The following is a 16,567-nucleotide window of genomic DNA, read 5'->3' on the forward strand; positions in this document are numbered from 1 at the left end:
GTTGTACTTTCTTTGAGAAACAAAAACACTTCCCTTTTAATACAAGGATGGGAAGGACAAACCAAACACATGGAAATGCACACTCTGACACAAATCTTACCCTGGTATATAGAAAAATATAAAATGTAAAAAAAATTCACAGCTGTGAGTTAAAGTTCAAAATCCCCCTCCCCCCTCCACTGAGGAAGTGGAGAGAGTTTGTCCTACCGCACATTTGGTCAGTTGGTGGTCTGTGTGTGTGTGTGTGTGTGTGTGTGTGTGTGTGTCTGTGTGTGTGTAATGAAGTTTAGTTCTCCTCTGGGCTGTGGCTCACCATCAATGTCTCGATCCAGGCTCCGACTTCCAGGTAGGTCAACGGTTCAAAAAGGTCCAACAAATAAACCTGACCGATGTGTTTTCCCTCGTGAGGGAGTCTCTCCGACTGCACTCTCACAGGTCCTTTGTCTGATTTAAGGACTAAACTTGATAAAAACTCTGAGAATTCAGTACGGGCCAAGAGCGTGGTACAATAACAAACAGAACTGGCTGCAATGTTTTCCAGGTCGGGTGAGAAAGACTAAGAACAAGGCTTTCAAATGAATTATAATTTAGTTTAGGTTTAGGATCAATTAAAAGGCTCGAATCATATATGGCTGCTACTGGTTGGCTGGTCTTCACACGTTGTCCAATAATCAAAGATTGATCCATCAGGCAGATTGAACAGTCATCAGAGGAATAATCTCATTGCCTCTGTTACTGGTTCCCTCTGTAGAGGAGACAGACATAGAGACCCCTGACCTTTGAAATCTATTCTCATTCTGAACTCTGACTGTGAGCCGGAATGTTTTCTGTCTCAGGCTGTTTCCCTTGTTATAGACGATGCAGTTGTATGTTCCTGTGTCTCTCTCTGTGGGGGATATCAGAGTCAGACTGAGGTCTCCAGTCTTCAGCGAGTCTTTATTCATCTCAGTTCGGTCTTTGTAATCCTGGTCCTGTCTTTCACGCTGGACAGAACCCTTCTGATACACATGGACCTTCATGTATTTGGGTTCAATGTGTCTCCACTCCACTGTAGCATCCTCGGGCAGGTTAGCTGTGGTCTGGAAGGGCAGTTGGACAAACTTCGCCCCCTCCTTCACCTCCACCTGACAGTCTGAGAGAACAACAAACCCCAACATCAGCTGTACAGACAGCAGCAGCAGTTTGTAATAACTTTATTGACTGAATATAAAGTTGTAGAGAACCCTGAAGGACAGAACCAGATAAAACTAGTATGTAACAGGGGACAGAAATATAGGAACTAAAAGCAGGTTTTCAAGCTGTTGGACATGTTGTAATTTTCTGTCCATGTGCTGCTTCGCAGCAATGTCTCATCTCAGTGTTGATCTCAACTGCTGTCTGTTGCTCAAATGTAACAGTGAATGAATCTTGGTTCCACACAGCATTTCAAACACATGTTCAACATCAAAACACTGATCACTGACCAATTTGGTCGCACATGCGACTAATAATTTTTCTAGGTCGCACTGGTGCACCTGACGCTGCCCGGGTGAAAACATAACACAATTTATTTCGCAAGCGCATCGTGTGTTCCTGTGTTCTCCTGTGACCAAACTCACACACTCATGGTAGGATCATATCGTGTTCTAAACCAATAAGAGACAGAGCTCGGGCGGGTCTATGCCTCTGATTGGCTGTGGTCCTGTTCACCGCGCTAAGTTGCGTGTGTTTAAAAACTGCGCGTGACCTGAGCGCGAGAGTAGCTGACTAACTGAAATGGAAAAATAAAATAAACGAACAAAACGAGGGAAAATGAAGAGCGGCAGAAATATTGAAAGTTTTTTCATTAGGAAAACCAAGCCTACAACCAGCCCTACTACTATAATCCCATCCATCCCCACTACAGAGAGTCCATCCCGTCAAGGCACGGAGCCCTCGGTCCCTGGTGAGATACCAAGCCCCGGTCAACCGGTCAGGAGACAACCGAGTCTGGGATAGAGCCCAGCTCTGAGACCCAAATTAAAAAGGCCAAAATATATTCCTTCAGACAGGACTGGCTGAAACAATTTCCCTGGCTAAGGTACAACAAAGGACGTAACGCAATGCACTGCGTGTACTGTCAGGAGTGCGGTCAGAATGTGGCCGGAAATAGTGCATTCGTGAGCGGGTCAACAACGTTTCGTATCGAAACTTTAAAAAAACATGTCTACGAAACACACAATATGCCGTGAAAAGTGTGTAGAGAAAGTGGCCCCTCTCCCAGCTGCATTTCAGCAGCAGGTAGTAGTAATCATTATTATTATCATTAATAATTATTTTACTTGAAATGTTTGAGTTTGAAATGTTCAATTTCAGTTCAGTGAAGCAATTTAAGCACAAGCACTTTTATTTGGAAATGTTTTATTTTGCTTGGTGTTTTAGTTTGAAATGTTCGATTTCAGCTCAGTGAAGCACTTTAAACACTTTATTTTTTGTTTTATATATAATTGTGCTTCAAATAAAGACAAACATTTCTCTACACCTTGTTCTTGTTTAAAAATCATTCACATTATATGAAAGTTATGGAGAGCGATAAAAAGGTGACCTTATGGTGTTAAAGGCAACGCAATGAAAAATTTGGGTGCACCTAAATTTTGTGCTGGTGCACCTAAAAAAAAGAAAGTTAGGCGCACCAGTGCAACCGATGCAAAAACTTAGTCTGGAGCCCTGTCTGAGGAGTCCATTTTCTCTCTTTATATCAATCCCATTGAACACAATGTGAGCTTTAATGTGTCAGAATCCACTTTTCTTACGGTTTGTCTTTAGGGGATATAAAGTGGATTGAAGTCTCTCTGATTTGTACAGATATTGATCCCTAAATAGAACAGCGGTCTCCTACAAATGAGCTTTAATCAACCACTGAATGTTTGTGACCAATGTGTTTAGAAGGAAACATCATTTGTGTCTGGATTGTGTTCACTGGCAGCGTTTGTTACAGTCCTTGACGTTTTATGCTCATATTTGACTCCAATCAGTAAGCCAATCAGTGATCAGCATTATAAATGAGCCCTCCAATGATCAGTCAGCACTGTGAGTGTCAAGAGTGATTGAAGGTGGACACACAGTTGAAGGAAGTGGAGCTGCTAAAGAAGACACATTCACTACTATGATGTTGAAATAAATTGGAAACTTCACTACTGAGGATTGTTATCTTTCACTGCTTGTGATCACAAACTGCTTTTTAATTTCATCAATATTTCTGCTCTTCTTCTTTTCTTTCATCAACTTCTTCAACAGGATGTGAAGATGAGTTAAATCTGGTGAGAACTGATCATCAATCTTTAATTGATACAATCAATTAAAGCTGCATTTCTTTGTTCTAAGTGATGGAAAGATTTGGTGTTTCTTTCAGCTCCTTCCTTCCACTTTCTACTTGATCAATAAAAACATCCTGAGCTAAATTCAGACCAATACTGTCAGCTCTGATTGGAAATCAATCCGCTTATTGATATCAGTCTGACTACTGCACTACCGTAATCAATACAGACCTGTATCTACAGCACTGACCTTTGAGCTTGAGCTTCACTTGTTTCTTCATCAGGATCTTTCTCTCCTTCTTGTAGACGGTGCAGGTGTAGGTCTTGCTGTCTCTGTCTGTGGGGGATTTTAGGGTCAGACTGAAGTCTCCAAGTTTCAGATCTTCCTTCATCTCTGTTCGGTCTTTGTAATACAGGTGCTGTTCTTCAGGCTGATCAGAGCTGTTCAGATACACATGGACCTTCCAGTTGCATCTGTCCGTCCACTCCACTGTGTCGTCCTCAGTCAGGTGAACTGAGGTTTTGCAGGGCAGCAGGACATACTCCACCCCTGACTCCACCTCCACCTGGTAGACTGAGAGGACAACAACCCATCAATCAACATATCATCAGCAACATAGAGCAGTAGCAGCAGCACTGACCAGGAGGAATTAGGGTTACCTGTTAGAACAAAGCTTCTCAAACCTTTTTCATTAATGTCCCCCTTTGAAATGTGTTTTCAGCCAAGATCCTTCTGACCAGAACTAAACATTAGTAGTAGAAATACAGATCCTGTATAAAGATGTTGAATAAAGCGCTGCACCATCACTGTCTGATTAACAAACACACTGCAAATGTTTACAACCACTCACTTTATGTTTAACCAGTTTTTATTCTCATTCAATATCAGTTATTGCAGATGGACACATTGGAGCTGCACTACACTTAGTGACCTCAGTGGACTGGAAGCACCACTAAAAAACTAATAGCTGTGTTGTAGCTGAGCTAGTGGCTCAGAGAGGCTAACTCGACAGTATGTGTGTATGTCTGTGGGGGGGCTGTCAGTGTGGGATCAAGGTAAGGATTGCAGCCCGCTGCTTCTACAGCGTCTAAAGTCCGAACCAATGCGCCACAATATAAACATACTAAGTAGAGGGTTAGCAACAACTAGAATAACCTCATGTGAATTATGTTTCTCCACCAGTTTGCATTTGAACCAACAGAGGCTGGGGAGGCTGGGGGAGGGGGGCTGCCCTCCTCTGATTAGAGGAAGTTAACTCTGGTTTGATAGAAACTTTCCAAACTGTCCACTCTGTGTCAGCACTGGACCCCCCCGGTAAAGGCTGATATAAAACAGGACGAGTTGAGACACCTGAAATACAGATTTTCATAACTTTGGTAATAATGTGAATATTAACAGCAGCAGTGATGTTTGATCTCAGTACAGTCAGATAATTCAGTTTACAGCTCAATAAACAGGTTTTAGGTTGGATGACCTTTATAAACATAAAAACATAAATTAAACTCCACAGTAGCACAAAATAAAAGCATTAAATGTGGACTATTAAACATCAGGTCTCTGTCCTCTTAAACTGAGGAGGTGGAGTAGCAGCCATATAAAATTCAGGCCCTTTAATTGATCCTAAACCTAAACTAAATTATAATTCATTTGAAAGCCTTGTTCTTAGTCTTTTTCACCAACCTGGAAAACACTGCAGCCAGTTCTGTTTGTTACAGTGTACCGCGCTACTGGCCCATACTCTGATTTTCTATTTTTCTTGCAAACTCAATGCACTCTCTGTTGCCCCCCAACTTCTGTTATTACTCTATAAAAGCATAGTCCAACCTGTCATCCTCTACTGTTCAACCTGCTTCTACAACATGTTAACTGCCTCAAATAGGAACATACTGACACGCATTACACACCACGCCTCCAAAATCCTTGGTCAACCCACCCCCAACCTCTCAGACCTCAACAATACAGCCATTACACGCAGAGCACACAGTATAGCACACGACCCCAGCCACCCCCTCAACTCATTATTCGTACTTCTGCCATCTTGTCGCAGATACAGGACCGTGGCCTGTAAACATGCTCGCTATGGCAGGAGTTTTGTACCTTCTGTCATAGCGTCTTTAAACAAGGCATCATAGTAACAGCCGTGAGTGAGTGCTACGCACAGGACAGGGAGTGGTGAATGTGCTAAATGTGCTGTATTAAGTGTTTATTCTTGTTGTTATGTCGTGGTGTCCATATGTGTTTTCTTTTTGTTATTTTTTGTTTTTTTCGTATCTATGTATACAGAATGCGGTAACAAATTTCCTGTGAAGGACAATAAAGTATATTATTATTATCTGAATTTTTTATCAAGTTTAGTCCTAAAAACAGATGAAGTAATTATTGTAGGTGCTTTTAAGGAGGAGATTCCATCAGTGTTTAATTCAATGTCTGAATATAACAGTCCTATAATAACTTTAGTCCCTCCCAAAATTATAATCTTGTTAATAGTGCTGCAGGCTCACTGGGAACAACATTAGATTCTATTACCCTATGAAAAGGAATATATTAAAGCATACGAGGCTAGCACCATGGTACAACCACCAAATCCGCCAATTAGAGCAAAAAGCGCGGAAATCTGCAAGGAAATGGCCCTCCGTAATGCCAGAGGAGCCTATTGTTCAGCATTAATTGAAGAAAATAAGAACAACCCCAGGTTCCTCTTCAGCACTGTAGCCAGACTGACAGTCACAGCTCCTTTCTTCCACTTTCTTCTTGATCAATAAAAACATCCTGAGCCAAATTCAGATCAATACTGTCAGCTCTGATTGGAAATCAGTCAGTTTATTGATATCAGTCTGACTACTGCACTACTGTAATTAATACAGACCTGTATCTACAGCACTGACCTTTGACCCTGAGCTCCACTTGTTTCTTCATCAGGATCTTTCTGTCCTTGTTGTAGACGGTGCAGGTGTAGGTCTTGCTGTCTCTGTCTGTGGGGGATTTTAGGGTCAGACTGAAGTCTCCAGTTGTCAGATCTTTCTTCATCTCTGTTCGGTCTATGTAATCCTGGTGCTGTTCTTCAGGCTGATCAGAGCTGTTCGGATACACATGGACCTTCCAGTTGCCTTTGTCCGTCCACTCCACTGTGTCGTCCTCAGTCAGGTGAACTGAGGTTTTGCAGGGCAGCAGGACATACTCCACCCCTGGATCTACATCCACCTGGGGGACTGAGAGGACAACAACCCATCAATCAACATATCATCATCAACATAGAGCAGTAGCAGCAGCACTGACCAGGAGGAATTAGTGTTACCTGTTAGAACAAAGCTTCTCAAACATTTTTCATTAATGTCCCCCTTTGAAATTCTGATCAGAACTAAACATTAGTGGTAGAAATACAGATCCTGTATAAAGAGGTAGAATAAAGCGCTGCACCATCACTGTCTGATTAACAAACACACTGCAAATGTTTACAACCACTCACTTTATGTTCAGCCAGTTTTTATTCTCATTCAATATCAGTTATTGCAGATGGACACATTGGAGCTGCACTACACTCAGTGACCTCAGCGGACTGGAAGCACCACTAAAAAACTAGCAGCTGTGTTGTAGCGAAGCTAGTGGCTCAGAGAGGCTAACTCTCTGGTATGTGTACTGTTGGGGGGCTGTCAGTATGGGATCAAGGTGGAGATTGCAGTCCGCTGCTTCTACAGCGTCTAAAGTAACTAACTCATTACTATTTCCTTTCTGCCAGCACATACTGTGAAAATACTTTTACATTTACATTTACTTTGTATATAGGCTCTTATTATGTTTCAATTTCCATTTTATTTTTTACTGAAATGTATTTACCAATACATTAATTTCTATTCTAATTGAATACTTATATCACAATATATAACACAATATATATATATGTTGTGATATAAGTATTAATTATATTCTTTAACATTAAGTGAGTAGAGCAACTGTAACAAAGAAATTTAACCCCAGAGATCAATAAAGTATTTTTGCTTCTGATTCTAAAGTCCGAACCACTTCGCCACAATATAAACATACTATGTAGAGGGTTAGCAACAGCTAGCATAACCTCCTGTGAATTATGTTTCTCCACCAGTTTACATTTGAACTCAGAGCAGAGGCTGGGGGAGGGGGGGGCGCCCTCCTCTGATCAGAGGAAGTTAACCCTGGTTATATAGAAATGTCCCAAAATGTCCACTCTGTGTCAGCACTGGACTTAGAACGTAAAGGCTGACATAAAACAGGACAAATTGAGACACCTGGAATACAGATTTTCATAACTTTGGTAATAATGTGAATATTAACAGCAGCAGTGATGTTTGATCTCAGTACAGTCAGATAATTCAGTTTACAGCTCAATAAACAGGTTTTAGGTTGGAGGACCTTTATAAACATAAAAACCTAAATGAAACTCCACAGTAGCACAAAATAAAAGGAACCGGCCGAGGAGGTGGAGAAGCAGCTATATATGATTCAAGCATTTTAATTGATCCTAAACCTAAACTAAATTATAAATCATTTGAAAGCCTTGTTCTAAGTCTTTCTCACCCAACCTGGAAAACACTGCAGCCAGTTGTGTTTGTTGTAGTGTACCACACTCCTGGACCATACTCAGATTTTCTGTCTGAATTCTGAGTTTTTATCAAATTTAGCCCTTCAAACAGATAAAGTAATTATTGTAGGTGATTTTAATATTCATGTGGATGTTAACAATGACAGCCTTAGTAATGCATTTATCACATTAATAGACTCAATTGGCTTCTGTCAGAGTGTAAATAAACCCACTCATTGTTATCTCACTCTGACCTTGTTCTGCCTTTTGTTTGAGTATTAACACAATTTCATGCACTGCAGTGCCCCCTTTTGGTTGTTTCAGCAGCAACAGTTGCAGAGCAGGGTATTTCTCTTTGTGTAACTAGCCAAGACTGAGACTAGGGATGCACGATACATCGGCATTAATATCGGTATCGGCCGATGTTCGTAATTTTTTAACATATCGGCATCGGTCCGATGAGTAAAATTGGGCCGATATCCACAACCGATGTATATCCTGTAGTTGCTGTTTGTGTGTCGGGAGAGGGAGAAGGAGGGGGAGGGGGATTTGGCCATGTGTATTTGTTTGGGCACACGACAGTGGCAGCACAGGATTGTGGGATGTTAAACTGAAGAGGAGAAAAAATGTCAGCGGTGTAGGCGTTTTTCACGGTGTCAAAAGAAGACACTCGAAAAGCAGTATGCAACACCTGCAAAGTCGAGGTAATGCGAGGAGGATGCCGCGTCAAGTCATTCAACACCACAAATTTAATATGTCATTTGAAAAACCGCCACCCAGAACTACACGAACAATTACAGGAAGCAAATGCTGCCAACGTTAGCCAGCAGGCAAAAATGAAAGCAGCAGCAGCTGCAGCTGCAGCTGGGAGCCCAATACAGCAGATACTCGACCAGACCAAGAAATTTGCCCAGGACAGCGCAAAAGCCAGGTCAATAACCAACAAGGTGATGGAAATGATTGCTCTTGACAACCAGCCATTTTCCATAGTGGAGGACCGAGGATTTCGGCGGTTGATAGAGCATATTGAACCCCGCTACAGCCTGCCAAGTCTGCGCTACTTTTCCGATGTCTCCCTCCCTGCTTTGTACGAAGTCGTGGCCACGCATATCCACAAATTGTTGGACAGTGTGACTGACATTAGCTTCACTATGGATATATGGAGTTCAGACATAAGTCAGATGAGTATGTTGAGCCTTACTGCTCAGTGGATTGATGGAAACTTTGAAATGAAGAGAGCTGTTTTACATGCGCAAGAGTTTGCAGGATTGCCATTGCTGGCACATTTGACTGCATGTTTGCTATGTGGAAAATTACAGTGCAAGTTGAAAAAATGTGCACTAACAGTCAGGACATGTTTTAGATATTTTGATTTAGCCTTTTCACAGATTTGAGTTTAACTGGAGTGCACAGAGCTGAAAACATGTTGTCATGAATACTGGCATGTTTGATAAGTGGTAAAGGTTGGTTACTTATGTTTTATGGTAGCCCTGTAACTTTGTTATTTGGAAGTAAAATATGTTCTGAAAATAAAGGAAGACATTCAAAAATGCAGTTTGCATGATTTTCAGTCTGTACTAAATTTTATCATCTCAGAAACTTTTTTTAAAAAACATATATCGATGTCGGTAAATATCGGTTATCGGCCATAACAGCAAAATTAATATGGGATATCGGTATCGGCCAAAGTTTTCATATCGGTGCATCCCTAACTGAGACCATATGGGCCTGCCTCTCCTGCTGCAGTTATCTTTCACATTGTTGCCTTGGACACTACTTGTCCGTGAGTATTGTTGATTTATAAGTTTCAATGTTATATCTATCATATATTTGTTCTGTATTCATTTCATTTCTAATTCGGTCTAGAGATTGATTGCTAGCATAGCTGTAGTAGTAGTAGTAGTAGTTAGCCCACTGTGATTCAGCATTTGTTATGTTATGTACACTGTGTTGTGTAATAGTGTAATAGTACTGCTAAAATATTGATTTCCTTGCAAGGGCAGTATAGACCTCGTTCTATCATATGGCATTGATATTGAACATTTAATAGACTTCCCACAAAATCCTTTTCTACCTGACCATTATTTAATAACCTTTGAATTCCTATTACTAGATTACAAGCCATTAGGCAAAACAGCAGATGTCTAACTGACAGTGCTGTAGCTAAATTTAAGGAGGACATTCCATGAATGTTTAATTTAATGTCTGAATATATAAGAGTCCTATAATAACTTTAGTCCCTCCCAAATTGATAATCTTGTTAATAGTGCTGCAGACTCACTATGAAGAACATTAGATTATATTGCCCCTATAAAAAGGAAAATATTAAAACATAGGAGACTAGCACCATGGTACAACCACCAAACCCGCCAATTAAAGCAAAAAGTGCAGAAATCTGAAAGGAAATGGCGCTCTTCCAAACTATTAGAATATCGCTCAATTTGGCAAGATAGTCTTAAAACCTATAGAAAGGCCCTCCATAGAGTCACAGCTCTATTGAGCCATATATCCCCATAACCCTCAGTAGCAACGACTTTATGAACTTCTTTTTTGATAAAATTATTACTATTAGAGACTAAATTAATAACCAAATGGCCTCATCTGTCCCTCCAAATACAGGGATCTGAACAGCTGTAAACCAGATTTAGTCGAACAGTTCAATGCCCAAACCATAAAGACCTGAATCAGGAGCTGGAGGCTCTGTTGGATCAGGATTCAGATCTTGTAGAGAACTCATGAAAGGTGTTGTCAGTGAAGGTTTTGTAGATGGTTCAGTATTAAAGGAGTTGAAACGTGTTTGTTGATGTTGAAGTAGATTCAGTTCAGTCTGTCTGACGTGGATCCAGTGAGCCAATCATTGATCAGCATTATTAATGAGCCCTCAAATGATCAGTCAGCACTGTGATTATCAGTGATTGAAGGTGCACGCCTGACCTTTGACCTGTATCTACAGTACTGACCTTTGATCTGTATATACAGCACTGACCTTTGACCCTGAGCTCCACTTGTTTCTTCATCAGGATCTTTCTCTCCTTGTTGTAGACGGTGCAGGTGTAGGTTTCATTGTCTGTGTCTGTGGGGAATTTCAGGGTCAGACTGAAGTCTCCAGTTGTCAGATCTTTCTTCATCTCTGTTCGGTCTATGTAATCCTGGTGCTGTTCTTCAGGCTGATCGGAGCTGTTCGGATACACATGGACCTTCCAGTTGCCTTTGTCCGTCCACTCCACTGTGCCGTCCTTAGGCAGGTGAACTGAGGTTTTGCAGGGCAGCAGGACAGACTTCATCCCTGAATCCACCTCAACCTGGGGGACTGAGAGGACAACAACCCATCAATCAATATATCATCAGCAACATAGAGCAGTAGCAGCAGCACTGACAAGGAGGAATTAGTATTACCTGTTAAAACAGAGCTTCTCAAACCTTTTTCATTAATGTCCCCCTTTGAAATGTGTTTTCTGAACTAAACATTAGTGGTAGAAATAAAGATCCTGTATAAAGAGGTAGAATAAAGCGCTGCACCATCACTGTCTGATTAACAAACACACTGCAAATGTTTACAACCACTCACTTTATGTTCAACCATTTTTTGTTCTCATTCAATAAGTTATTGTAGTTGGACACATTGGAGCTGCACTACACTTAGTATTTTTGATGTACCTACAATTTAGTGAGAAACTGAGCTTCACTGAGGATCTTGGTCTCTCTCTGCAAAAGGAAGCAACTGCAGTTACTGCAGTGTTACTGTAATTGCTCCCAATAAAGAGCAAAGGCTGCTGGTTGTTAGTTGTGTCTCTCAGAGAGAGTGTCATTATCATCATTATTGTGTCATTAATATGTACCAACCAACAGCTGAATCCTGTCATTCTATACAGGACAAGTGGATACCTTTTTATGTACTTAGAATTGCTGAACTGCAAACTGAGCTTGTTTATTGAAAAACTGATTGACATCCAGTGCTTGTGAAAAGTGGTTGTGTCCAACAGGGGACCTAAAAGAATTATACACACACACACCTTTGTTGAAGTTGATGTATCCACAACGATACAGGAACAGGAACAGACCAACAGAACAGATAATCATCAGCACCACAATGGCAGAGAAGACACCGATCAATGTGTCTTTTCTATGTTGTCGTTGTAGTTCAACTGTAACAGAAAACACACAGAAAGACCTTCATTGACCTTTGAACTAATACCTGCAGACTGATTGATCTGGTCTAATACCTGCAGACTGATTGATCTGATCTAATGCCTGCAGACTCAGATAAAGGATCATGAAGGAAGGAAACTAACCTTGAGTAAGGCTGTCCTGTGTTTCCTTGCTGAAGACTTGCAGGTATACGTGTGTCTCGTGTCTCTTTCCATCCTTCAGGACCTCACAGATGTAGTTGCCTCTGTCTGACAGGCGAAGGTTTTTCAGAGTGAGGTTGACATTTCCAGTTTTCAAAGCGTCCCTCTGCAGCTCTGTGCGGGTTCTGTAGGACGGGTTTTGATCTTTAAACTCATCTTTCTCTGCATCAGTTTTGTTTTTTTGACGTAGATGAACAGTGGTGGGATCGAGATCCTCGCGGCTCCATAACACATATTCACCAGTAAAAGGAGGAGCCTCACAGGGCAAAACAACAGACTCCTCCCCCTCAATCCCATCAATGGTCTTCCCTCCGGAGGCATGCTGGGTAACTGTAAGGACACAGTTGATCAGTTTCTTTATATCAGCTTGTTGCTGGTCCCATCAGACAGAAAGTAGTCTCCTCCTCATTCATTAAAGGAACAGGAGAGCAGACCCACATTATATCTGTCACCGATTAGATACTGCAGCTTCAATCATCATCATTTACCATTCACCTTGTAATCTATATCTGATCATCATCAATAAACACAATGTATCCTCAGCTGTTATAGCTGCAGTGAGTTAATGAATGAGTTAGTGTGAGAGGAAAGTTGATGAACAGGAAGTGAGCCAGAGGCTGTGAGAAGTCCTCTGTAGTTTCCAGTCTGACAGTAATGTACAGAGCCGCTTCCATCAATAACATTAGTTGTATAGAAACTTTTAATAGTAAATATGATGATTGATCAGAATATTGATGAATCGTCCTCCAGGCTGGGGAGTTTCCTCCATGAGGAAATAACGCTCGATGGACACAGAGTGGAGCGGAGCTTTCCCAAAGCACTTTGGACACAGAAAGTTCAACCTTACCAAGCACAAGGATCACAGACACCAGCAACATCTTCATCTTTACTCTTCTTCACTTTTCTGTCCGTGTATCGGAGCTCCGGACCGTGCGCCGACGCACTAACAACTATAGTTGTCAGTAGTAGCAATATAGTAATCAACTTTTCTTTCGGTTACTTTCGGTTACACCGGATGGGCGTAGACGTGGACACGTCGAGCTGAAGGGGGGCCCGAGGGACGGCTGATATCGCTCCATATTAGCGACACAACTTGAAACCCCCGTAGACATTGCAATGACACGTCGGGAAACTCCCTAATGGGCCCCCTTACTAGCCGGCATCGACGTGCGGTCCCGGTCAAACACAGATAAAAAAATGAAGCGCACATATCTCTGGGCACACGAAAAGAAAAAAACAAAAAACAAGAAGAGGATGAAAAGAAAAACCGTGACAGTGGTAAGTGGGAATGTGTAAGCTATGTGTGTTACATTATAAAAAAAGTAGTGCTGCCAGCCAGCCTGCCACTTTATCCCAAACTCCCAGTCACCCACCAAGCACCAAAAAGTTTACTGCACATTAAAGTCCGTGTAAAGTGAATTCAGCCAACCAAATACATGGTGCTCTTTTCTTTTTTCTTCCTCAAGGTGCTTTGTTAAAGTTTTTTGTCCCACAACAACAACAACAACAACAGCAACAGCAGCAACAGCAGACCTCCACACATCAAAGTACAAACTTATTTAGTTTCCTTTTTAAAGTTAAGATTACGGTGACTTGCTCTCCCATTTAAAATATATCATGGGATCTATCTGATTTAATATGACTACACAAATATTTTTCTTAAACAAGTTTCTTATACTATTTTCGTTCTAGCAATATCAACCTCAGATCATGAGGGGGACCTTGAGGAAGATGAGCAGGACATGATGGCAACTTCATGCAGCAGCAGCATGGCAGCACCTTTACAATTTGAGGCCACACCACCTCTTCATCGCCTGTGACACCACATCACCAGAAGGTACTCAAATAAAATAAAATCTAATAATATCAGATGATCCTGTGCTGTGGCCAAAAGCCATCAACGACAATGCTCGGTGACAAATTGTGAGAAAAGGACCACTCCAAATAACAGACATGGACTTTATCATTCTGAAAATTTTGCACATTTCAGTTATGTTTGTTTTTCTGTTATTTATATATTGTATGTAAAGTTTGCATTCAGACAGTTATGTTATTTATTATTTATTTTATATGTTAATTGTTTAATAAAAGATTTCTTTTGGACTTCATTTATCATGATTCTGGGGGGCCCCTTGGTCCTTCTTGCCTAGGGCCCCCAGGGGGTCTAGAAACGCCCCTGCTCATTTGGCATCGATTTCCTTAAACAAATATCGAAATAAACTAAAAAATAAGAATTGGGGGTGCATGCATCACTTTCAACTGTTTTTGATAGCTTACTTCAATTACTATGTGCCGAGTCACCCCCGTACCTGGCGGCGTATTGAGCTGGCTCGTGTCACGTGACAAGGAAACTATGTGAGCGTCAAACGTGGGACTAAGCCGGCCCAGTCTTCAGCTGTCACTATCATAAAGGCAATAAAAAGCCCCCAAAAATACTTAAAAATAAATAAATAATAAAAGTAACAAATGTCTACTAACTCTGTTATTACTGTTCTGTTATCTGTTATGTGCTTTACAAAGTTAATGTCAAACATCTCTCTTGTCTCTGGTCTTTGATAGATGTTGTTTTGTATAATATATGTTGTTTGTATATGTGGAGTTTTGTAACAAAAATAATTTCCCCCTGGGATTATAAAGTATTTCTGATTCTGATTCTGATTGTTACTTCAGTGAAAGGGTACAGTGTTACATGTTTACTTCAACATACAGGTGTTTTGTTTTTTGAGAAATAAGTCAGGAAAGTGCAAATGTGCATGTTTTTGTTCATATTTAATTTATTTCATTCATAGTTATGTTATTTATTTTTCCTTTTATTTTTATTATGTATTGCACATAATACATTTGGGATAAATGGCCAGTATTTGTCATGTGATTTGCCTTAAGTGTAATAATATTTTAATTGAAAAACAATTGCCAATAAGAAATGATCAGTATCGGTATTGATGAAATTGCAAGAAAAAGTATCAGTATTGTATCGAATCCTAAAAGTGTGGTATCGCCCATCCCTAACCGGAAGCTGCAGCGGCACTCAGTGTTTCCTTCACAATAAAACACTGCTCTATATTTCACAACACTTCAGAACCAGGCTGATATCGACATAACGTCAGTGTAACAGGCCCAATACACGAGAAATCATTGAGTTGAATTTATTGATAATCTTGGTGGTTACTGTTAAAAACATTACCAAGTAATTATTTGAATTTTATCAATATCATTCAATACAAAGTAAAGGCAATCACTGATCTGAGGTCTGGTTGTAGCTGTCATCAGAGTCACTTTGCAGTTTGAATTCATTTAGTAGTTTTGAATTAAAAATAGAATAATTTACGTTTGAATAAATTTAATGTAGGTATATATTTTTTAAATACATATAAGCATACTTAAAACATGCACATAAAACATATCGTATGTTCAAAAGGACCTGTAATATATTTCCATAGCGAACCCAGGTTGGATTATAATTAGGCACACTCTCCACATCACTGAGGGACAGAGCACCTAGCAGGTTAAGTGGAGGATTATCCAAGAGGTCCTGGCTGCAGACCTCCACTGAGAGGCCGTTACCGCCGCAGGCTCCACTCTCAAGCCTGTCTTTTTCAGAACACTTCTCATTAATGATTGCCATATATGTAGACTAATAAACACTGCACTGCGTAACTTTACAACTTAGTCATTATGAAAAACAAACGGTGGGTGATATGCCTCGGGGCTTAATTGTCTTTGTAGCCTACAATAAAGCTGAGGATCTTGAAAAGAGAAGGTCAAATAGTTGATCAATGAAAACAATGTAGGGCAGGAATAACATTCGTCAGTGCACAAATTTTCTTTTAAGTTATTACTCATATTCATAAGCCAACATCTGGCTTATGAATAGGCCTATACATTTTATTGTGTACTATACAGTATATACAATACTTTGCTGCCTTTTCATTATCATTTAACTTTGACTTTCTTGCACTGCTCTTTTTCTTTATATTTTTTGCAATTTGTTTTTCTGTTGTATTATTCTGTATTTTTATTCTTACCCACCATAAATTTCATTTTTGGTTCTATGTCTATGCTAATTATGTTCTTGTGCTGCTGGAACACCTAAGTACCAATACATACAACCCTAACTCTTGATATCTACAGTATAATCCCAGTGAATTATTAAGTGATCAATGAGAAAAACATAAAAAACACACCAAGTCACAACATGATCAAATGATCTGTAGCCCTTTATTCTCGAACACAAACTCATTCATCTGTGTGACATTCACAATAGGCCAAATTATTTCTTTTGTCCATTATTTCCTCACAGAATTTCCACGTCCTCAGTGTGTAAAATGTGAGTTTGAAGGGCTCCAGGATGGATTCCTCTTCATGGTCATCCACTTTCCACACCCTC

General features: G+C 40.4%; 1 protein-coding gene and 1 long non-coding RNA gene across 5 annotated transcripts; one reads left to right on the plus strand and one right to left on the minus strand.

Annotated features, from left to right (window-relative positions):
- Window positions 1-7: 7 nt before the first annotated feature.
- On the minus strand, window positions 8-13,197 carry LOC127364285 (uncharacterized). 3 transcript variants are annotated; one of them, XM_051401693.1, is made up of 7 exons: window positions 13,028-13,197; window positions 12,124-12,510; window positions 11,845-11,976; window positions 11,029-11,141; window positions 6,162-6,372; window positions 3,526-3,849; window positions 8-1,132 (listed from the first exon to the last, which is right to left on the minus strand). In XM_051401693.1, the coding sequence occupies exons 1-7, from the start codon at window positions 13,062-13,064 to the stop codon at window positions 687-689; spliced, it is 1,650 nt and encodes a 549-aa protein (XP_051257653.1). In that variant the 5' UTR covers window positions 13,065-13,197; the 3' UTR covers window positions 8-686. The 3 variants fall into 3 exon arrangements, with proteins under 3 accessions (XP_051257653.1, XP_051257652.1, XP_051257654.1); XM_051401692.1 differs by having other exon boundaries at window positions 6,162-6,485; window positions 10,818-11,141; XM_051401694.1 differs by lacking the exon at window positions 6,162-6,372 and having other exon boundaries at window positions 10,818-11,141.
- A 94-nt stretch (window positions 13,198-13,291) lies between these two features.
- LOC127364082 (uncharacterized) lies at window positions 13,292-16,567 on the plus strand. Of its 2 annotated transcripts, XR_007884974.1 has the most exons (4): window positions 13,292-13,458; window positions 13,647-13,727; window positions 13,873-14,017; window positions 16,481-16,567. It is a non-coding gene; the product is annotated as an uncharacterized LOC127364082 (long non-coding RNA). The 2 variants fall into 2 exon arrangements; XR_007884973.1 differs by lacking the exon at window positions 16,481-16,567 and having other exon boundaries at window positions 13,873-14,283.

The sequence above is a fragment of the Dicentrarchus labrax genome, unplaced genomic scaffold, assembly GCF_905237075.1.
Source record: "Dicentrarchus labrax unplaced genomic scaffold, dlabrax2021, whole genome shotgun sequence".
In the NCBI taxonomy this organism is placed as follows: Eukaryota; Metazoa; Chordata; class Actinopteri; family Moronidae; genus Dicentrarchus; species Dicentrarchus labrax.

What these genes read in the sequence shown, in the direction of transcription:
- LOC127364285 (XM_051401692.1), bottom strand. Translation starts at nt 13,064, where the DNA reads ATGAAGATGTTGCTGGTGTCTGTGATCCTTGTGCTTG. An exon ending in GTCTGTGATCCTTGTGCTTG is followed by an intron (nt 12,511 to 13,027) that starts GTAAGGTTGAAC and finishes GTGTCCTTACAG; the next exon opens with TTACCCAGCATGCCTCCGGA. An exon ending in ATACATCAACTTCAACAAAG is followed by an intron (nt 11,142 to 11,844) that starts GTGTGTGTGTGT and finishes TTGTCCTCTCAG; the next exon opens with TCCCCCAGGTTGAGGTGGAT.